The following is a 19840-nucleotide window of genomic DNA, read 5'->3' as shown; positions in this document are numbered from 1 at the left end:
AGAGGGAAGCAATTTTGTACATATTTTTCCACTTCTGCAGATCCTGATTCAGGAACACAAATAGCAAGACACGTTTTGTGACTAGAAACCAAGGAGACACTTAAGCCTACTCATTGGGGTTTCAACAGATGTACATACTAGAAATATTTGCATCCTTTTGATTCCTAACTTTGCCCTTAGTCACATGCATACATGTGTCTTTAAGGCTATTGAATATATTAACTCAGGTGCCCTGTTTAAAATCTTGTTGATATCATTGTGCAAGTTCTTCATAGTCATCTCTGAGTCTTTACCTTAAATATATATCCTGCTCTAGTGCAAAATCACTGCCACTAGGAGGATGGGCAACCACACCACAGTGACTACGTTCCTTCTGTGGGGATTTTCCAGTTTTCCAGAACTGCAGAATCTACTCTTTGTTGTGATTCTCCTCTCTCACATGAGCATTCTCTTAGCAAATGCATCCATCATGGTGGCCATCAAACTCAATCACAACCTTCATACCCCCATGTACTTTTTCCTCTTTGCCCTGTCCTTGTCAGAAACATGCACCACTATGGTGATCTTGCCCCGCATGTTAGTGGACTTGATATCAAAGAGCAAGGCCATCTCTCTTCCTGAGTGTGCCACTCAGATGTTTTTCTTCTTTGGCTTGGGAGGCAATAACTGTTTCATCTTGTCTGCCATGTCCTATGACCGTTATACCGCCATCAACAACCCTCTGCATTATCCAATCCTGATGACTCAGAAGATCTGCCTTCAGCTCATCATAGCCTCTGGTGTGCTTGGCTTCTCAGTCTCTCTGTGTATTGTCGTCACAATATTCAACTTAACTTTTTGCAACTCCAACATCATTCAGCACTTTTTTTGTGATATTGATCCAGTGGTCTCCCTTGCCTGTAATTTAACCTTTTATCATAAAGTGATTCTTTTTGCATTTACTGCCTTTGTGTTGGTAGGCAGCTTTATTTTTATAATGGTTTCTTATGTCTTCATTGTGACAGTAGTTATGAAGATGCCCTCTGCCAAAGGAAGGTATAAGACCTTTTCAACTTGCTCCTCCCATTTCACAGTGGTGTTCATACATTATGGATTTGCTTGCTTTGTCTATCTGAGACCTAAAAACAGTTACTCTTTTAAGGATGACACACTGCTGGCGATGACATACACCATTCTGACACCTCTGCTTAACCCCATCATTTACAGTCTAAGGAACAAAAGCATGCAGACAGCCTTGAGGAAAGACATAGGCAATGTAATCAGGTTTTTCCCCAAAATGGTAAATAAAAGAGCCCAGAAGATTTGAAAAGTATGTGTGGTGTTAGTAGAAAATACAATACTTAAGGATTAAGATCAGTTTTTAGTGAAATGAACACTTATTTTCACTTTTCTTAGTTTTGTTATGTGTTTAGGACATGGATGATCTCATTTAGTAGCTCCAGATTGCCTAGAACTCACTATGTAGACAGATTGTCCTTGAACTCACAGAAATCTGCCAACCTTTGTTAGAAATTAATGCATGAGTCCCCACATCCAGATTTTAGCTATTATTTTCTAGTTATAAGATCTAGTATAATTCTAGTCTTCTTGCTACAAAACTCAATGCAATATTAAAACAAAATATATGTGTGTATATATTGTATATGAGGAGAAATACACTCAAACATGTCTTTAAACTGTTATGGGGTCCCACTAAGCTGCACAGTCTTAACATATATGAGGAAGACTTAGCTTGGACCCATATAGGGTCTGTGTTTGTTGCTTTAAGCCTTGATCAACCCTGCTTAGTTGATTCTATGGGTTATGTTCATGTCGTGTCCTCAAGCCCTCGGGCTCCAAGAATTTTTCCTCCCATACTTCTAGTTCCCATGATTTTGCCTAGTATTTGACTGTGGATTTCATTAAATATATTTTTATTTCTTTGTTTGTTTTGCCAATCATATATGGTTCTAGCCTGGATCTCTGGGGTGATCACCCTCTGGTTTCTGGATGTCCATGCCGTGGTAAATATGGGATACCTATTCTGGTATGGGCCTCAATTTGGACCAGTTATTGGTTCACCACTCTTACAAGTTCCAAGACAATGTTACTCCAGTACTTCTTAACAGCAGGGCATACTGTATCTCAAAAAGTGATCAGATGTAGCAATGCCATATTTTGATGTGATTTACTTTGTTTATAAAACAGAACAAAGAAAACAAAAATATGTTTAATTAAAAGTGAATGAGGATGAAGAAAAGATGAAGGAGTAGTGAAAAGGAGAGGAAATGAGAAAGAAGAAAAGAGAAATGAAGACAGAAGAGAAGAGGGGAAATAGAGACATTACTGTTAAAAATACAAATTTATAATTCAAGAGAGAAAATAACCTCAACACAGAAGAATTTCAAAGAAATTCTTTTAGTTGATTCTGTGGGTTGGGTTCAGGTAGTATTCTCAAGCCCCCTGGCTATTAGAATTGTTCCTCTTACTCTTCTGGTTCTAATGGTTTTGCCTACTCGAAGTATAAGAAACTTTTTGGTTTAACTCATTTTGAGTAAGTAATGAAAATAAGACATGAATGAATAAAAGAACATATTACTTAGTAGTGTTTATATAAGCAAAGTCTTGACATGATGGTGCACTTTGGTAATCCCAGGACTCAGGAGGTTGAGGCAGGAATGGCATAAGTTTGAAGAATTTGCTAGTTCTTTTTGGAGCCAGAGCAAAGTTATTTGCTTAGGTCTATGAGATACAGCTGTCCTTGTAAAAGTAGAGACACTCCCAAGGCTTTCAGAACATGTAAAGCTATGAGCTCAGGTGTTCCAGAGGAACACAGGGTTTGTAGATGGAAGATGCAAAGTTTTCAAGGTGCCAGGATAGAAGACAAGAGAATATCAGCATAAGAGAAAGAGAGAGACCAGATTTTATGAAATGTGTACAAAACTCTCTCAGAAATACATTTTTTCCATTTCTCCACAACATACTGGATTAGATAGTTCAAAATTGATATATTTCAGTCTTCAAATAAGTATTTTGTGCTGTGGGTAGAGGTTGATGTTAGAGTTCTTACCTTCCATAGAAGAGGGTCCAAGGTTCAGTCTCTAGTACCCAAAATGATAATCTTATTTTTAAAATTGATAAAGATTACAAAGAAAGAGCATCTCATTTATAAAATTCAGAGAGTTCAGATATGTCATATGTAGCCAAAATCTTAATGAAAATATTGTAGAAAGCTTTTGAAGTAAATTATGGGGAGAAATGAGGAGGTCTAAAAATATAATCATTTTCACACCACATTAATGGCTCCCCATGTGATGAGTATCAGTACTGATTCTGCATCAGGACAAAGAGTTTGAGTTAGAGAAACAATTGAGACCTGGCAAAATTGTTAATAAGTGAGGAATGAAAAATGGTTGTCAGTATGACTCTCAGGAAGTGATATTTCTGGTACCAACTACTACTGATATCAGTGTTTAATCATGAAGATGGCCAATGCATGATTTAGAAATGGAATGAGAAGCTAGGAAGTTGTCAACAGTGTGTAATAGTGTTAGTAGAGTAGGAAAAAAAGTGGCGTCTTCTCAACAGAGTTTGAAAACAGTGTATTTCCTGAGATAGCCAGATTTAATTAAGATTGGGAGGCAGGAAAATAGTGGATCTGATAGAGAAATGATTCCAAAATAATTAAATTAAAGAATTTTTGGAAAAGTCAAGAACAGAAAAGAGAAGTGACTTTGGACAGAAGGCTGGTGAGGGAATTTGTAGGGACCAGAGTTTGGGACCTAAGCATAAAAGGTGCCAGAACCTTTGGGGACTCCACATCTTGTTCTTTGCTCAACTGTGGATCACAATCTACTGAAGGCTTCCTATCCAAACATTTCACATAATATTTTCTCAAACACCCCCTCTTAATAGCAAAGTATGTGTTTCCCCATGTAATAACATTTTACGCTTCTTATTTAGTTAATTATTAAGGCTCAGTTTGAAAACTAATACACTTTTTTATTTAAAATAGATTCTTCTCTCATACTGACCATAGTTTTTCCTCCCTTCTAACTTTCTCTCCCCACAGATCTACCCCTCCCTTTTCCCTTCAGAAAGGAATAGTCCTCCAAGAGACAGCATCCAAAACATGACATTTCATAAGGCAAGGCTAAAACCCTTAGATTGAGGCTGAACAAGGCAACCCAATAAGAGGAAAAGAGTCCCAAGTGAAAGCAAAATTGTCAGAGATTTACTTGCTCCCACTGTTAGAAGACCCACAAAAAATCCCTAATATGCTATAGCATATAAGCAGAGGACCTGGTGCAGACACATACAGGTCCTGTGCTTGCTGTTTCAGTCTCTGCGACACCACGTGAGTCCTTCTTAGTTGATTTGATGTACCCATGTCCTCCTGGTGTCCTCCATCACCACTGACTCAGAAAACCTTCCCTTCCCTTCTTCCCCTGAGGTGCCCTGATCTCTCATGGAGGGGACCTGATGGATATCTCCATTTCAGACTCTGCATAATGTTTGGGTTGTTGCCATCATCATATTGTTTTACTTTTAGTTTTTTTTTTTTTTTTTGCCAAGTTGAGACAAGATAGTATCATCTGAGTTGGGGAAATCTCAATTGAGAAATTGCTATCATATAATCATTCTGTAGGAATTATAAAGGGGTATTTTCTTGACTGGTGATAGGTGTGGGGAAATTCAGCTAACTGTGCACAGTGTCATTCTTGGGCAGGTAATCCTGGATAATAAAAATGAGTCTAGGGAGCAGGCCAGTAAACAGTGTACTTCCACAGCTTCTCCTTCATTTCATGCCTCCAGCTTCCTTCCTTTTCTGACCTCCTCCTTTGATAATGGAGTGTGTCCTGAGCATTGTAAGTTGAAATAAACCTTTTCCTTCCCAACCTACTTTTGCTCGTGATGTTTTATCAAAGCAGTAGAAACCCTTAGTGCTATAACCCGTCACTGAAGATCCTAAATAAGCTGAGCTGTGAAGAAAACAAGGCCTTGGTGCACTCTGACTTTTCATTTCTTTAAAGAGATTCTTCCTAATATGGAAACATTTTCAGAGTTTTGCAATTAAGAATATATATTGCACCGAAACAGAATTATTTCCCATTTTAAATGACACTTTATTAATATTTGAGAATTTTTCCCTTTTATGAGATAGTATTTTAGTCATAGAATATATCTTGATTTTATTTTTTTCCTCTTTCTACTCCAGTTCCTTCCTACCTTCCCCTTCCAGATCCACCCTCATTCTTTCTTTTATCAGAAAACAAAAGGCTTATAAGAGATATTAGTAAAATACGATATATTAAGGGAAAACAAAACTAACCCATCAGAGTAAGATAAAACAAGGACACAGAAGGGCAAGGGATCAAGAGAAGGCACAAGAAAGTGATATAGGCACAGTGATCCCATAGTTATCCCACTCAAAAATACCGTAAAAACACTAAACTGGAAGTCATCATCACATGCAAAGGACCTATAGTTTAAAAAGGGAGAAAAATACAATTAAAATTAAGATAAAAATTTAAAAATATAAAAAAATCCCTGAGTAAACATGAGACAAAGAAGTATGTCTTTGAATTCATTTTCTGTTGGCGATCACTGCTGGGCATGCAGCCTACCCTTAACAGTAGTTGTCATTTTTTGAATTTTATTCCTAGCCATTTAAAGAGAAACAATGACTTTTGTTGTTTGAAAGATTCAGTGGAGGTAGACCTAAAAAGCAGCTGGCTGTGGACATAGAAAGGTTCCACAAAAATGTGCACACATAGCAACTCAAACTGGAGAATATTCATTGATAGGCTTTGTGAATAATAATAAAGTGTTTGTTGTGCAGTAGTCATTTTTATGTGTTTTCATCACTAAAGCAATGCTGTATATTTTCATGAATGACACAGAAGCCACCATTCAGACATTTACTGACACTGATGGTATTATTCGCTTGTTTCCTAAATCTGTTTGTCTACTGTATCACAGACTTCTCAACATGTTTATATCCTCAGAATAGTGAAGTAGTATCAGACCAGTGACTTCTACCTTCAATGTACCTAACCTCCATGTTTAGGCCAGTCATATGTTCTGTGTACCAGCCCAATTGGTGAATTGCCTAAACCCTAGTCCACCTGTACACCCACCCCCCCCACACACACATTTCCCATAGTTGAATATCCTTGGCACAATGCACTAATGTTCACTACCTGATCTGCTATATCTCTAAATGTGAGTCTGACATGTGTGGGCTAGGATCTTAGGCATTCCATAAGCTAGGCCAGCATACAGGTTTTCTATCCTAGGCTAGTCCTGAGGGTTGGAGATAGCAGTCAAGGTACCCAGAACTCGTAAGGTAGAGTCAGCTATGTCTGAAAACTGAAAAGGATACAAGCAGGCTAGGGTCCCAAGAACTTACGAGACTGGAGTAGAGCATAGAGTCCAGTCCTAGAGTTAGGTAGGCTCACTAGACTGAGATGGTGAACATAATACACAGCTGAGATTGGGTGTCCCTCTTAGAGTTATTGTTGTAATGAAACACCATTACCAACGCAACTCGAGGAAGAAAGAATTTGTTCAGCTCATGCTTCACATCATATTTCATTACAAAAGAAGTCAGAATAGGAACTCAAGCAGGGCAGAAATTTGGAGGCAGGAGCTGATGCAGGGCCCATGGAGGAATGCAGTTTACTGGTTTGCTCCTTCCTGGCTTTTTCAGTCTGCTTTCTTATAGAATCCAGGACCATTCAGCCCAGGGGCAGCATCACCCCTTCAATATTGTTTAAGAAAATTCCTGACAGCTGGATCTCATAGAGGAATTTTCTCAATTGAAATACTATCCTTTCGGAAAACTCTACTCTATGACAAGTTCACATAAAACTCTCTAGGATATTGGGAATGCAGCAGGCTTAAGCAGACTCATTGGAAGAAATCTGAGCACAAGATATGTGAAATAGGCTAGGTCTGGGAATTCAGGAGAGGGGTCAGTTCAGGTGACCTATGGTTTAGAGAACTTATCAGACTGGATTAGAATACAGGATGTATAATTAAGATTAGGCCAGGGAATTGAATACTTCTAAAGTTGCACAATAATTGTTGAGAGTTGATCTCAAAAATGGACATGTATAAATTCATAAAGCTCAGGATACTATAACAGATCACTGATTCATGTCAAGAAGTTGGTCCCCCCCCCAAATAATAGAAAATTATAAATGATCAATATAACTGAAGGTTGACATATTTGGAAAGAAATAAAATCAACATATCATTCTAGGTTTATCATGCACATTCTATAAACATACACAAACATGCATTCTGAAGAGAGTTCAGGAGCATCTCATCTATTTCATGATATATTATTTATAGATGAATTGTTAAAGGAACATAAATATTTTGAGAAGCACCGAAATAGCTATAATATATACCTAGGGAAGCTATAGGATGAAGAATGTGAATACTAAATCTAAACCTGGTTTTCATTTCTCATTTTAATGATAATAAAACCCTAAAGTGAGACATCTGTATGCTTATATATACCATATTAATACTGGCATATCTGCCATAGCATGGAATATGTTGATTGCTTTTATCATTTCTGTGACTAAATCAACAAAATTTATGTAAGGAGGGAAGGATTTATTTTTTATCCTGATTTAAGAAGGAACAAATCTCATCATTTTGGCCGGAGATGAGGTATCTTCAGTCAGTAATCAGAGGGAGATGAACACTGGTACTCAATTACTTGTTATTTCTCACTTTATTTAATAAGGCAAGGACCTCATTCCATTAGGATTGTTCCACTCACACTCATGGTATGTCTTTCTTCCCTATATAACTTCTCTGGAAAAGTCTTCACAGGCATGTCCAGAGGTATTCTCCTATGAAGTTCTAATCCAACCAGGTTGACAATGGTTAATTATCACAGTATTTAAGAATATGTGATCCAGAGGAATCTCTAGTGGTTTCTTAGTAAAACAGATGGCTGTTCTCGATGTCTCTGTAAGACACCCTGAGATCAGGGGTCATAGACCTTATCTGAAACACCAAACAATGCGCTGAAAACTCCTCACCCCATTTCCATACCTGAGTCAATCTTAGATACATAAAATTCTTTAGATCAAGGCAAGAGTATAAAGTTAAGGAATTTTCAAACTTGACTTTTCTGGGAAACTGTTTTAGTCTGTGTCTATTTTATTTTGGAAACTCAGGAACTTGCTCATTCCAATAAAAGAACTCATACTTTGCATCTGGTAATCCATATGACAGAGAAATCAGTTTTACTGAAACCTGCAACTCAATGTGAGGTCTGAGAGGGCCATGGGATTGTTTTGATGTTGGGTGGATGGGCTGTCTGACTTATCTTTTAAAATGAAGAGTCTGCTTTCCCTCCTCCCGCTGGTTAGCTAGCCACTGGAGCTGTGTCCAGATTAGTTCAATTTTCTGAGGTGTATAACGTTGGATTTTAAATTATTTTTTAAATCATAATATAATTGCATAATTTCACCTTCCCCTTTCTCTTTTAATATTCTCCCTCCTAACTTTCCTTGCTCTCTTTCACTGTCATGGCTTCATTTTTTAATTGTTTCTTAAAGTGTGTGTGTGTATGTGTGTGTGTGTGTGTGTGTGTGTGTGTTTCTATGTATATATGTATTCACTCAAAATTTGTAAACACAGTCTGCAGAGTCTGTATATTGTTACCTTTGTGTATATTTTTGTGTCAATGATTTCTATGGAATCTTCTGCTCCTGAAATTCTCTCTTCTATCTCTTGTATTCTGTTGGTGATGCTTGTATCTACAGCTCCTTGTCTCTTCCTTTGGTTTTCTATATCCAGGGTTTTTTCCCTTTGTGCTTTTTTTATTGCTTCTATTTCCATTTTTAATTCCTTCACCTGTTTGATTGTGTTTTCCTGGAATTCTTTCAGGGATTTTTGTGATTCCTCTCTATAGGCTTCTACTTGTTTATTTATGTTTTCCTGCGTTTCTCTAAGGGAGTTCTTTATGTCTCAAGTTTCTCAGGGGGAGCTGCTTTTGAGCTCTCTGTGAGGGCGGCAACCAGGAGGGCCTGCACTGCCTTTTCCAGGAGCCCCCATGCACCAGGGTACCAGATGGTGTTAGGTGTTTTCTTCTGGAGTCAGAAATGTGGGCAGAGTGTAGTCTCTTCTGGCTTCCCAGGCGTGTCTGCCCCTCTGAAGGTTTAGCTCTCCCTCTCAAGGGATTTGGGTGCAGAGAAATGTTGATCGGTCACTTCAGGTCTGGGCGGTGTCTGGAGCATGGGGGACCTGCAGCTCCAGTGCCCCTATCTTTAGGTTCCCAGAGGCCCTATATAGTTTCTTCTTGGGCCAGGGATGTGGGCAGGGGTGGGCAGTATTGGTGGTCTCTCCCGCTCTGCAGTCTCAGGAGTGCCCACCTGTCTGGGCGGTGAGCTCTCTCTCCCAAGGGGTTTGGGAGCAGTGAGCTGAGGGCTGGGATCAGCGAGGTTGGGGCTCGAGCTAGAAACCAGAAGTGTCCGGTCCCAGAGGAATTTTGCCTCTGTGTGTCCTTAGACCACCAGGCAGGTCGCTTGGAGCAGAAAAGTTGATCTTACCTGTGGTCCCAGGGCTCAAGTTTGCTCATGAGTGGTTGCTTTTGAGCTCTCCGTGAGGGTGGCAACCAGAAGGACCTGCACTGCCTTTCTGGGAGCCCCTGTGTGCCGGGGGGGTCCCAGATGGCATTAGGTGTTTTCCTCTGGAATCAGAAATGTGGGCAGAGTGTAGTCTCTTCTGGCTTCCCAGGCGTGTCTGCCCCTCTGAAGGTTTAGCTCTCCCTCCCACGGGATTTGGGTGCAGAGAACTGTTGATTGGTCCCTTCAGGTCTGGGCAATGTCTCAGGAAATATTTTCAACTATGTCTTTGGAAAAATGCATCAATTGCACCAGTAGCTTCCTCCTTTTGAGAATATAAAGCCAGAAACACTGAAGTTGCTGAGTTGTGCTGCTTGCAGGAGCTGGAATATGGCCCCCTTGTTCTATTGCATTATTACTAGCTTCCTCTTTTCTAACTTCTTTACTGTCTAGAGTTGGCTGTCCTGGACCTTGCTCTGTAGATTGACCTTGAATTTAGAGATCTGTATGAGTGTGTCCTGAGATTAAAGGTTTGCACTTAGTTGCCTAGAGCTAACTTAACAGGGTGGGATCTTGCTCCATTTTAATATCCTTGAACACAGGATTCAGCTCCATTTCACTTCTGCATGTCTCTTTACCACTCAAGCCATATATTTTGTGTTTTTCCTTTCTCAACTTCCCTTCTTTCATTAAAATGCTCTTCATGAGACTTACCCAGAGAACAAAATCTATGACGGGCATTTCTGAGACTTCCTTTGCCAATTTAATTAATCTGAGCCTTTTCACTTTAGCCTCAGGGAGACTCTTCAGACAAGGGCAAAAAGCAGCCACATTCTGCACCAAAATATCACAAAAGCAGTCTTTACAATACAAACCAAAATTCTTCTCCTCTGAAATCTCTTGGGCCCCACCAGCATGATTCAAATCACTCTCAGTAGCAAAGACTTTCTCGTTCCTACTAAGTTAGTCCATTAAGCCCCATTTAAAGCATTCCACTGCTTTCCAAATCCAAAGTCCGAAAATCCACATTCTTCCAACAAAACCATGGTCAGGCTTATCACAGCAATACCCCAGTCCCTGGTACCAACTTCTATCATAGTTAGGGTCTTATTGCTGTGAATAGGCACTATGACCAATGTAAGTTTTATAAAGGACCACATTTGTTTGGGGCTGGCATATTGGTTCAGAGATTCAGTCCATTATCATCAAGGCAGGAGCATGGCAGCATAGCAGCATGCAGGCAGGCATGGTGCAGGAGGAGCTGAGTTCTACATCTTTACAGGAAGGAAGCCAGGAACAATCTCATATTGTCAGGTAGCTAAGAGGAGGGTCTCTAAGCCCAACTGCACAGTGACACACTTCCTCCAACAAGGCTACACCTTGTAGCCACTCTCTTGGCTAAGCTTATGCAAACCATCTCAGTGGTTCAGACTCTGAGAGTCCCAATAGACCTTAGTTGAAACTCTGGCTGAACTTTCTGGAAAGTTACTATCCCCTTAGAAGTCCTATAATTCTTCCTTGCATAAGAGCCCCCAAGCTCTATCCAGTTTTTGGCTGAGGATGTTAGTGATTGGCACTTGCCCATGGGATAGGTCTCAAGTTGGGTTCATCATCAGTTTGCCTTTCACTTGGTCTCTGCTCTCTTCCTCAGGTCTGGTGCTACTTGTAGATAGGGTAAATTTGGATTTGAAATTTAGTGAGTCTGTTAATGTCACTATCACTCCTCTGAGTTTCAGGCCTCCCACCTCTTAACCCCCTGAAATTGCAGATTTCCATTCATTTTCATGGTCATCTAGCCATCTCTCTTGTCTTTCCTCAAACCTTATCCTGAATCCCCCATTCACCTTCCCATCCTCCTGCCTCCCTGTTCTCTCCCTCCATCTGCTTCTTATGCCTATCCCCCCCTTATATGTAAAATGAAATCTTCCTTGCTTTGACCTTCCTTCTTGTTTAGCTTCTTTGGGTCTGTGGAGTGTAACATAGTACTTGTATTTTATGGCTAATATCCACTTATAAGTAAGTTCACATCATTCATATCATTTTGGAAATGGGTTACCTCACTTATGATTTTAATTTTTTTAGTTCTACCCATTTGCCTGCAAAATTCATGATATACTGGTTTTATTAGCTGAATACCATTCCATTATGTAGATGTAATGCATTTTCTTTATTGATTCTTCAGTTGAAGGACATCCAGGTTGTTCATAGTTTCTGGATATTAGAAATAAAAGTGGTATGAACATAGTTGAACAAGTGTCATTGTGATATGCAGATCATCTTTTAGGTATATTCCCAGGAGTGGTATAACTGGGTCTTGAGGGAGAACTATTCCAAGTTTTCTGAGCAAACATCAAATTCATTTCCAAAGAGGTTATACAAGTTTACACTTCTATCAGTAATGGAAGAGTGTCAGCATGTATTATCACTCGAGTTTTTGTTTTTAACCACTCTAATGGGTATGAGATAAAACCTCATAGTTATTTGATTGTCATTTCTATTAAGACTAAGGACTTTGAACATTTACTTTGTTGAGAATTCTCTGTTTAGTTCTGTACCCCATTTTTAATTAGGTTATTTGCATTGTTTGTGTCTAATTTGAGTTCTATGTAAATGCTGTAAATTAGCCCTCTGTCAGACATAGGGATGTTGAAGATCTTTTCCCAATCTTTGCCCATTTGTCTTATTGACAATGCCTTACAAAGGATTTGCAGTTTCATGAGGTCCCATTTGTTAATTTTTGATTTAGCACCTGGACATTAAGCCAAAGTTCAACTCTGGAAATAACATATATGTCATGTATCCACTTCTGAACATATTTATGACAGATCCTTCCCTAAACTAAACATGTAAATTGTTTTCCTTTCTTTTCTTAGTGAATGCAGTATTACTAGTCTAGATGTGGCACCACCCGCAATGGGCTGGAACCCGCCTCATCAATCACTAATTAGGAAAATGCTCTATGGAATGGCCCACAGCCTGATCTTATAGAGACATTATCAAGGTGTCATCTCGGTGAGCTTTGAGTTTAAAAAGGGGCACTGCCTCAAAAGACAAAAGGGAGAGCACCTAAAGAAAACACAATTGTCAACCTCATGCATGTGAACATACATGTGTTCATGTATATCACACACACACACCCATGTATAAAAATAATAATTGTGCAAATGTGCTGAAATTTGGAAGGGTTGTATTCTTACAGGATTACTGTGTGTGTGTGTGTGTGTGTGTGTGTGTGTGTGTGTGTTATTGTGTTTTGAGTGGAGAATAAGAGTTTTAATGTTGCGTATGGAATGTATCTTCTTTTAAAAACATTTAAAACCCCCAAGAAAACCATCTTCATTGTTATCCTTTCTTACTTATTATTGTTAAACTCTGGTGAAAATGTGCCTTCATAAAAGTAAATCAGCTAATTTCTGATCACTAAAGAACATCTAAGCTACAGAATAGCATCTTTTCTTCTCTTGATCTGGCAAGGTGTTTCTTTGGCTGTGTAATGATATTTGTGCAGCATTTATATATGTAGTTAGTGTTTAGTCCTTAATATGCACCTCTCATACTTCATGAAGAGGGCAATTTCAACAAAGACGAACTTTCAGTTAAAGCTCCTAGTCACTCTGTGAAAAATTTAATCATATAATTCACAGTTGAAGCATTATTAGCAAATTCTAGAGAAATAGAATTTAAGAAACTTCAACCAATCTCTCAATTAACTTGACTGATACAGAGGGGCAAAGATTTGGGTGCTGCTTAATCTAGTGATTAAGGAATTCAAAGTAGGACTTGAAGATTGAAGAAACACTGCTGGAAATATAATAGAAAGCATGATCTTGGTTTAGACTTTTGGCCCAAGCCAAGTATAGTATGTGTTTCTATTAGTTAAATTTTTTAAAAATCTTATAATATAACACATATGAATATTAATCTTGTTAACTAACATTTTAATGACAAAGATAATCATTAAAATGTTATGCTTTTTAATGAAAAGTTATTCATACAGAAGACAGGAAACAGCAAATGTGTAAATTAAAGCATAAAAAATTTTAAATCATTAAACGGAAAATTAGTCTGATTCAGGATAACAATTTTTAGTATTATGACACTATTAGAATTAGGTGTAAAACACTAAGAATTTCCAGTTTCAGAGACATCAAAGAAATATATTATTCAAAAGATATGACAAAAATTCACAGTGTATCCCAGGACTATAACAAGAACACTGAATTAATACATCTTCATCTCCAAAGGCATGAGAGAACCTAAATTATCTCCAATAGGATGTCTTTAAGGACCTGCTTTATGTATGGAGTTTAACAGGTTTCTAAGTAGGAAGAACTAATAGGTGAGGGAGAATATGAGTGAGGTCTGGAGTTGGCTGGATGAGGAATCAAATGAAGAATCCTGCTGATATCACAAGTTTTCTACTACCTATACCTCTGTTTTCAACCCTAGATTTCTATAATGCAGAAGATAATTTCTTTCAGGTTAAGATCTTATATAGCAATTCCATTCTTATTCAAAGCATTCCAAATCGTTCTCCAGTTTGAAATATAAAGGCTTCATTCAAAAGAAATAGAACTTATATGAGAGACTTGTATGTATAGACTCAGAAAATGGTGACTGATGAAAGGATAAAGCAATGAGAAATTTGCTAAATATTGCCATATTAGAGTGAATCCACTATTTTTATGATGAAGATCTTGATAGTAAAGTGATAAAATTTATGTCTAAAAGATCATAAATACAGTTTTAAATTTCCATAGTACATCATCCATTCATTTGGAAGTTCAGAGCTTATTACACTGTTTAAAATTGCAGGTATGATGTCTACCAGTGTGTGTCAGCCATCAGTTTTTTCATAGCCTCTTTAACATCCTTGTTTCTGAGACTATAGATGATGGGGTTCAACATTGGGATTACCACTGTGTAGAATACAGACACCACCTTGTTTTGGTCTGTGGAGTAACTGGATTTGGGCATCACATAAATGAATGTGATGGTTCCATAGAACAGAGTGACAGCAGTGAGGTGGGAGGTGCAGGTCGAGAAGGCCTTCTGGCGGCCCTCAGGGGAGCGCATCTTCAGGATTGATACAAGGATGTAAACATAAGACAGTGCGATGATAAACACAGTGACCACAATGATAGAGCCTGAAGAGATTGCTGGAATGACTTCAGAAGAAAATCCATGAGAACATGAAATCTTCAACAGTGGTGAATAGTCACAAAAAAAGTGATTAACTTTATTTGGTCTACAAAAAGACAGATTTAATAAACATCCAGTAAATGTCCAAGCATTCACACATCCACCTAGGTAGGAAGCTCCCACTAGGAGAATACAAACTGTGGAGGACATCTGTGTGGCATAGAGCAGAGGTGAGCAGATCATAGCGGTCATAGGCCATGGCAGCCAGCAGGAAGCACTCAACTGATCCAAATGTCACTGCAAAACAAAGTTGAGCCACACAGCCAGTCACAAGGATAGTTATTTCTTTCCTGAGAAAGCCCTTCAGCATTATGGGTGTGACTGATGAGGAGTACCCAATGTCTACAAATGCCAAATGGCTGAGGAAAAGGTACATGGGCATGTGAAGCTGAGGACTTCTTCTGATTAGCATGATTATGCTCATATTGCCCATTAAGGTGACAGAGTAGATTATTAGAAACACAACAAATAAAATGGCACGGACTGTAGCATCCTCTGTAAACCCCAAAAGAATCAACTCTGTTACCACTGTGTAGTTTCCAGATTCCATCTATGATAGGAATACTGCCATTGAAAGGAAAACAGTCAACTATTAGAAGAGAATTCAGTATTGCCACTTACTGTTTTTTGCAGAAGCTATATAATGTAAATGACAGAAATATAGATATTATGTATAAATTTCAGAAAAATGTTTCATGTACCATCTTAGATAAATACTAAAATAGTAAACATTAATTAATCTATGGGAATTAAAAATTAGTATTTTCTCTTTTTTAGCACATCATTCACGCCTCATGTTGTTAGTTTACATTCCAATGAAGAATAAAAACAACTGAAACTGAACAACTAATTTTTTTCAAGAATTCAGTGAAGAAAACTGCATTTACATTTACACACACACACACACACACACACACACACACACACACTGGCCCTGAATAGTGTATACTATGATAATTAAACCATTACATTTTCAATCTGTTTACAATGATCAGTTTATTTTCACTGCAACACACCATAGGTTTTGTGGCAGTTTTATCCAAATATTTCATTTACTTTGACCACATTCACCTCTATTCACTTCTCCTATTTATTCACTCTACTTCACATTCATCCCCTCTCACTTCCTAAGTATTCTATCATCTATATTCATGTCATGTATGTGTGTGTGTGTGTGTGTGTGTGTGTGTGTGTACTTCTTAATAACAATATCTGTGAATTGACTGACGAATAGCAAACTACCATACAAACACCGTATATTCCTGTGTCTAAACTCCAGTATATTACTATTCTTATACAGGGTAGACATGTGAACTTTATAGGTAAAATTTAACTGTTTAAAGAAAACATGTACATAACAGTATCAAGGTTGAAATAAACATTGTATGGCATGGATGCAAGATGTTATACAGAAATGTCATGACTGGTTTAACAACACAGACCAAAGATAAAGATCTGACTTTGTGACTGAAAATTTGTGGTACCCTAGAAAAGTTACATACACTATACAATACTTATCATTGCTTTATTTTTAAACATGCCATGTTGTGATGTTTTAATTTGAATACAATAGTATATATTATGCTATGTGTTGATTATAGAAACAATCAAATGTGCAGCTACTTATTATCTTTTTAAATTTCAATTAATAAAAAGACAAATAAAAATTCCTGTATCAATAGAAAAGGAAAATTATTACCTGTGTGTAGCTCAGCCTCAGAGTCAAACAATGAAGTATTGCTAATGTAAACCAAGACTAGGTTTTATGAGAAACAGTGTCTTATGGGAAAGAATCCCTTGAGTATCTACCTTGCTTGTTAAAATTCCACTGAAAACCCATCAGAACTGAAAATTGGAGATACTCATATTCATACAAATTCCTGTTATTTACTAGCATCTATCAACTAAGGTTTTTGTGGATCAGCTTCATGAAAACGTCAGTGATTGATAAACATCCTTCTAGCAGTATTGAATATGCCATGAATGCACAAGAACACAGTACAGTGGAAGTGCTTTTAGCTAAAAGTTGAAAGATTAATGGAAAAAGGTACATTTTATGGGTCCCTAAGTGGTATTATCCATATTTTTAAATTGATTGTGTGGGAAAAATCACACAGCATAGTAGCAGATAATACCATAGAGATTCTATGTGTATTCCACCCCTTAGTACAAAATCACTAGTGTAGTGACACAGAATAAGAGTAGAGTCAAATCACAGACTATCATGAGATGCTTATGCTGTAAATTAAAACCATTGGAATCAATTTCTATTCTTAATTATCTCATTTTTCTCTCACAACATACGTCTTCTGCATCTTATAGTTTTGTCTCTTTAAATGTTTATCATTATATAAGACTTTCTATAAATATACCTAGTCATCTTTGTTCTGAGCTCTGTGCTGTCAAATATTCATGTGACAATTTCTATTTTTCTTTAATTGATGTTTACAGTGACACTGGTTCTTTTTAATTTTTTTGTATATATACATATTGTTGCATATGTGCAATTTTTATTGGATATTTTTATTTACATTTCAAATGTTATTTCCTTTCCCAGTTTCCCTCCATAATTCCCTATACCATACTCTTCCCCCTTTTCTATACGGATGTTCCCCCTCTCCAACCACATTCCCTTCCTACCTCCCTATCTGACATTCTCCTATACTGGGGTTCCAGTCTTGGTAGGACCAAATACTTCTCCTCCTACTGGTGTCCAAAAAAGCCATCATCTGCTACATATGTATCTGTAGCCATAGGTCTGGCCATGAGTAGTTTTTGGGTATCGATTTAGTCCCTGGGAGCTCAGGCTGATTGGGATTGTTATGGATTTTCAAGGTCCTTCAGTTCCTTCAATCCTTTCTCTAACTCCTGTAATGGGGTTCCTGTTCTCATTTCAATGGTTACCTGCTAGCGTTGGCCTATGATTTTCTCATGCTCTGGCAGAGCCTCTCAGGAGATAGATATATCAGGCTCCTGTCAGCATGCACTTCCTGACAACAGCAATATTGTCTGGGTTTGGTGACTGTATGTATATGGGCTGCATCCCCAGGTGGGGCAGAATCAGAATGTCCATTACTTTAGTCTCTGCTCCAAACTTTATCTCCATATCTCCTATGAATATTTTTGTTCCCCCTTTTAAGAAGGACTGAAGCATCTGCACTTTGGTCGTCCTTCTTCTTGAGCTTCATGTGGTCTGTGGATTGTATCTTAGCTAATTCGTGCTTTTGGGCTAATAGCCTCTTATCAGTGAATTAATACCATCTGTGGTTTTCTTTGGGGGGTGGATTGGGTTACCTCACTCAAGATATTTTCTCGTCCCATCCTTTTGCATATGAATTTCATGATGTTATTGTTTTTGATTACTGAGTAGTACTCCATTATGTAGATAGACCTCATTTTCTGTATCCATTCGTCCGCTGAAGGGCATCTGGGTTCTTTCCAGCTTCTGGCTATTATAAATAAGGCTGCTATGAACATAATGGAGCATGTGCTTTTGTTTTATGTTGGAGCATTTTTGGGTATATACCCAGGAGAAATATAGCTGGGTCCTCATGTAGTGTAATGTCCAATTTTCTGGGAAACCTTCAGACTGATTTCCAGAGTGGTTGTATCAGTTTGCAATACCACCAACAATGGAGGAATGTTCCTCTTTCTCCACATCCTTTCCAGCATGTGTTGTCACCAGTTTTTGATCTTCGCCATTCTGACTGGTGTGAGGTGGAACCTCAAGGTTGTTTTGATTTGCAATTACCTGGTGACTAAGGATATTTAAAATTTCTTTAGGTTCTTTTCAGCCATTTGATATTCCTCAGCTTCAGAATTGTTTGTTTAGCTCTGTACCCAATTTTGTAATAGGGTTAAATGGCTCTCTGGATTCTAACTTCTTGAGTTCTTTGTATATTTTGGATATTAGCATTCATTACTTTGACTGCTGCAATAGCACCTGGATGTCATTGTTCTCTCTTTTAGTAGCAACATTTGTTGTAGTAAATCTCTGATGAAAACCCTACAGAAGCCATAGTCCACCATTGAGGTAGAAACTCAAAGATGGAAACCTGAAGGCAGGAAATGAAGCTGAGGCTGTGGATGAAGAGTGCTTACTGGCTTGGCTTTCATGGTATGCTCAGCCTGTTTTCTTATAATGGACTGAACTACCTGCTCATTGATGGCACCACCCACAACCGATCATTGAAAAATACTTTGCAGAAATATTCTCAGGTCAGTCTTTTCTCAACTGCTCTCATGTCTTCCTAGAAAACTCTTGCTTGTACTAAACTGACAAAAATATTCTAATCTTCACATCATCTCAGTAGGCTGCAGGATGATAGAGGGCTCATTTCCCCAGTATAATTGTTGATCTAGGCAGACAGTAGAAACTAGGATAGGGTAAGTCAGTTCCCTATCTATTAATGCCCTGAAGGTGAGTGAGTACAAGGTTGTTTACTTCTTCGTTTGTGTTTGTGTGAATTATGGTAAGTGTTATCCAAGGAGCTTCTGCTCTCTATGATCACTACTCTCTAAGGTCACAGTTTCACCAATTTTTAGGATCCTCAGGCATACAGCTTTGTTGGCTGGGTCTGATGGGGGGTCTGATTAGGAAGCTCCACACTTTATTTAATGAATGAAAACATGAAACTGTACTATTCCTTCAGTCCGAATTAACTGAGGAGTTCATCTCCTTTTAAAAATAATGAACATAGGGGAGGGAGAGCTAAACCTTCAGAGAGGCAGACATGCCTGGGAAACCAGAAGAGACTGCACTCTGCACACACATCTTGGACACCAGAGGAAAACACCAAATGCCATCTGGAACCCTGGTGCACTGAAGCTCCCGGAAATGGCGGCACAGATCTTCCTGGATGCTGCTGCCGCAGAGAGCTCATGGGCAGCACCCCTCAAGCAAACTTGAGCCTCGGGACCACAGGTAAGACCAACTTTTCTGCTGCAAGAGTCCTGCCTGGTGAACTTGGGACACACAGAGGCAGAATTCCTCTAGGACAGGGCACGTCCTGTGTTTACCGGGAGTCCCACACCCGCGGATCCCAGCCCGCAGCAGCTCTCTGCTC

The 19840-nt window shown here is 38.5% G+C and overlaps 2 protein-coding genes across 2 annotated transcripts; one reads left to right on the top strand and one right to left on the bottom strand.

Annotated features, from left to right (window-relative positions):
* The first annotated feature begins 340 nt into the window (after window positions 1–340).
* On the top strand, window positions 341–1306 carry LOC116894214 (olfactory receptor 10K1-like). Its single transcript, XM_032895927.1, has one exon. The coding sequence runs from the start codon at window positions 341–343 to the stop codon at window positions 1304–1306; it is 966 nt and encodes a 321-aa protein (XP_032751818.1).
* Window positions 1307–14396: 13090 nt separating this feature from the next.
* LOC116894213 (olfactory receptor 508-like) lies at window positions 14397–15330 on the bottom strand. Its single transcript, XM_032895926.1, is given in 2 exon segments — window positions 14397–14955; window positions 14957–15330. Coding segments are annotated over 2 exon segments (927 nt in total). The 5' UTR covers window positions 15325–15330.
* Between the last annotated feature and the right edge of the window lie 4510 nt (window positions 15331–19840).

This window comes from Rattus rattus, chromosome 2 (assembly GCF_011064425.1).
Source record: "Rattus rattus isolate New Zealand chromosome 2, Rrattus_CSIRO_v1, whole genome shotgun sequence".
NCBI lineage: Eukaryota > Metazoa > Chordata > Mammalia > Rodentia > Muridae > Rattus > Rattus rattus.
This window is presented reverse-complemented; position numbering and strand designations above follow the sequence as displayed.

Excerpts from the sequence above, each read along its gene's own strand:
- LOC116894214 (XM_032895927.1), top strand. The coding sequence starts at position 341 with ATGGGCAACCACACCACAGTGACTACGTTCCTTCTGTGGGGATTTTCC.